This window comes from Triticum aestivum, chromosome 5B, assembly GCF_018294505.1.
Source record: "Triticum aestivum cultivar Chinese Spring chromosome 5B, IWGSC CS RefSeq v2.1, whole genome shotgun sequence".
NCBI lineage: Eukaryota > Viridiplantae > Streptophyta > Magnoliopsida > Poales > Poaceae > Triticum > Triticum aestivum.
The window spans coordinates 686,514,787-686,518,587 of NC_057807.1; the positions used below are offsets into that span (position 1 = coordinate 686,514,787).

At 46.2% G+C, this 3,801-nt stretch overlaps 1 protein-coding gene across 1 annotated transcript; it reads left to right on the plus strand.

The window, feature by feature from the left end:
* Window positions 1–669: 669 nt before the first annotated feature.
* LOC123117669 (uncharacterized) lies at window positions 670–3,331 on the plus strand. The gene is made up of 2 exons (XM_044538381.1): window positions 670–1,749; window positions 2,930–3,331. The coding sequence occupies exon 1, from the start codon at window positions 711–713 to the stop codon at window positions 1,275–1,277; it is 567 nt and encodes a 188-aa protein (XP_044394316.1). The 5' UTR covers window positions 670–710; the 3' UTR covers window positions 1,278–1,749; window positions 2,930–3,331.
* Window positions 3,332–3,801: the final 470 nt, after the last annotated feature.

Here is a 3,801-nt window from a genome sequence, read left to right on the forward strand (position 1 = left end):
TGTGGTAGCGAGGTAGCAGCGATGCCATTTTTTTCTGCTAATTAAAATCATATGAGGAAGTTACACTGTTCTGTGATTTGGGGATTCCAGAATTGTGATGGGTTATTCTTTTACCAAATATATAAAACAATGTTTCTGGCTTTCAGCTGAATTTGGAGTGTTGGAGCCATCCTGAAGACTGCTAGCATCATAGCTTCAGGAACATATCCGCATCTGCATCACGAATCAATTGCTAGCCCACGACTATGATCCATCCGAGTATCCGACCGACAGTGTTGGTTTACTTGTCTCCTCCCTATATGTCACAGTGATCTGGACGAGCGCCACCGCCCTCACACCTATAAGGACACCACGGGAAACACACGCGGGCGGACTCCGACGGCAAAAGATTGAGTTGACACCAGTCTGGAAACCCAAGACAATGGCCAAAGACGTACGTGAGAATCAGGGAAACCATCATGAAACCCTAATCGCCCTCCTAGTCGCCAAGAGGAGACCTAGGCGCTGCTACCTTTCCTTCCTTCCGAACATACTTGTTGGCAATTCTCTTGAATAATTGAAACCGTGTTTTTTTATTGCATATAAAGTAGGTCAAACAAAGACCCTCCCGTGCCGTGATACGAAATCAAATCCCAAATCCCATGGACGAGCTCGCCGGCGACCGCAGCCATGCCGATTCGCCGCCTCCGCTTTCGTTTTTCCTGGACGACATGCTCGTGGAGATCCTCCTCCGCCTCCCGCCGGAGCCCATCCACCTCTTCCGCGCCTCCTTAGTCTCCAAGCACTGGCGCAGCCTCGTCCACGACGCCCGATTCCTCCGCCGCTTCCGCGAGTTCCACGGCGGGACGCCTCCCATGCTCGGCTTCTTCAACAACCACACGCGGTCTCCCCTCTTCATTCCCACCTCGAGCGGCTTCGTGGCCTCCACCGCTGCCAAGATGTCCCACGGCGACTGGTGGGCCCACGACTGCCGCCACGGTCACGCTCTCCTGCAAAACCGCTGCACCAGGGCGTTCCTCGTCTGGGACCTCGTGACCGGCGACCAACGCCACCTACCCCTGCCCGCGGCCGATCTGTGGTTGTGCAACGCCGCGATTCTTTGTGCGGCTGGTCACGCTGACCGTGGCGACTGCCGTTCCTGCCCGTTCCTCGTGGTGTCGGTGTTCAGTGACCCGATTGATTCCGTCGCCTCTGCCTGCACCTACTCGTCGGAGGCTGGTGTCTGGAGCGAGATCACCTCGATCGGTAAACAATTTTCATTTGTTGACAATGTGTAACCGATGCCTTTTGTTGGAAACACAATCTACTGCTTGTTGGATGACTGTATCATCCTTGAGTTTGATTTGGATAACCATAGATTGGGTCTAACCAAGGTGCTCCCATACGACGCTCTTCGTAGCTACGGTAGGCGGATTCTCATCATGCCAACAGAGGATGGACTGCTTGGTTTGGCCGGAGTCGAAGGACTCAATCTCCATCTATGGTCACTGATGGCGAGCATTGACGGCCTGGTAGCATGGACACACCAAAGGGTCATTAATCTCGAGAATTTTCTTGGGCCAGAAATGGGGGCAGCAACGCCTGATTGTTTCGTGGAGGCAATTGGCTTTTCTGAAGATGCTGGGGTGATCTTCATTTATGTGCACCCTAGCCTTTACATGATCCATCTCAAGTCCATGCGGATCGAGGAGGTGCGAAAGAAAGGGCACTATTGCAGAATACTTCCTTACACAAGTTTCTATGCTCCAGGTAATACCATTGTGTCCAAAGTTACACACTTCACTTTAATCTTGTCTGTCTTGTATATGCTTCAATTTTCAAGCATATGAACCTTAGTTCATTGCGGATGAAAATAGATTAAATAATGAACTATTCATGCTCCGTCCCTACCTACAAATTATTAATTCTCACATCCTCCTGGCTTCTTTTGCTTATTATATAGTTCACTTATTCATGTAATATTATTATCACTTCTACACCAATTTACGATAAGTTTTAAATAGCCGGCTATAGTCCTGTTATAGCTGTTTGAGCAGGCTGCCGCGAAACGGTCTTCATCTACAATTGTCCGGTAAAGTTATGAAATAGCCGGCTATAGCCATGCTATAGCTGATTTGAAGGACGAACGCTATTTGACAGAGCTCGCTATTTAAACAATGCAAATTTACCAACAATTTATTCATGTGTGAGTGGAAGATAACCCCTTTACAACTAAAACAGTGAGTATGAAGTCCTTTCGTTCTTACTTGGATGTATTTCACATGGTTAGTCTTCATCCAGACCTGAATCCTACCATATTAGTCTTTTCGTATTGGGGAGAAATCAACTTCTTGATGTTCTGTCTGTGATACTCTCGGATCTAAACAGTGTGTTTAGGCTTTTAGGTTTAGTCAGTGCGGCCTCATTGATTTCTTAGGAAGAGTATAGCTGTTTTCGTGAACTGGTTAATGAGACCAAAGTGACCAATATTCATTTGCGTTGCATAATATACTAGCAACGAATTAGCGAGTCATTGCAAGACTCGTTTATCCTTTGGTTTAAGCTGTTATGATGGGATTCAGGGTGGTAGCTTTGTTTTTAGTTCTCTGTTCAGCATTCTTTGTTACAGAGAGTGGGAAAAAAAGCTATCCCTTCTGGCATTCCCTTGATGTATCAGACAGGCAAAACTTAAATATAAATGTATGCTCTGTATTAATGAACAAGCTCACAACAAACTAATTCTAAATTGTTTCCTGGTCAAGTGAATTAATGAATGTCACATCCGTTGTTCTAAGGTAGATGATCTACAGTGTCTTGCTGAATCATTTTAATCTTGTATGGCATATCATTCCTTGAATGCCCACCACAGTGGCTTCATTGGTCTCCATCTCACATCAGTTGTTGCCTTGCTCACATTTTTCGTTGGTTTATTGACTCATTCTTCTCGTAGGAATTACCATTGGTCGTGCAATGTCAAACAACAGTTGAGATGTGATTATTCAGTCACATTTGTGAAGATGCTTTGTTAGGTAAGGAGGTCATCATGTGATGTTTCTATTACGCTATTGCCATTGTTTTGCTTGCATGATTTGAACATTTTTGCAGCCCATATGCATGAAAATCAACGGGTCGATATTCTCTTCAGTGCTATACAGAATATAGTTGGAACCTTGAACAATGTGTTTTAGTTCTCTTTTATCTAGCCCTTAGGAGGCAGCTACAGCTATCAAATCGACCTTATTTAGCTTTTTCTCTTGGAGTTGTGAAACACTTCCTCCTGGATCTGCGTACTTCATAGTTCATTGTGTTGACGTGCTACCACCTTGCAATTTTATCATGTCAGACAATTTTACATCATATTTCTTCAATATTCTTGTGCTATATATATAGTTCCTAAGTCTCGAAACATGCTTCTGCCCCGCTTTATATATAAAGCACAAACCACAAGTACATGGCAGAACGATACATGATGGTGAGGAAGCCCTCAAAGAATGCATAACTTAGAAAAGAACGGACAACATACATCAGTAGCGACACGAATATGTTGCCGAACAAAAATACAGGAGTAACTAAGGACTACACGGAGACGACCAATTACTCCTGGGCTTCCTCGGAAACACCCAGAAGAGGGGAACAGTGCAACACATTGCCATTGCCACCCCCGTGTCCGACGAAATGGACCAAGGCTTTCACCGTGCGCCGAGCATGCTCCCAACCACCGCCGCACCGCAGCACTCCGCCGACAAGAGATAGGAGAGAGCACGTCTATGCCACTGGGCCCCGCACCTACCACCACCGAAACGAGGAGAAAGGGGCCCCCGC

Excerpts from the sequence above, each read along its gene's own strand:
- LOC123117669 (XM_044538381.1), top strand. The coding sequence starts at position 711 with ATGCTCGTGGAGATCCTCCTCCGCCTCCCGCCGGAGCCCATCCACCTC.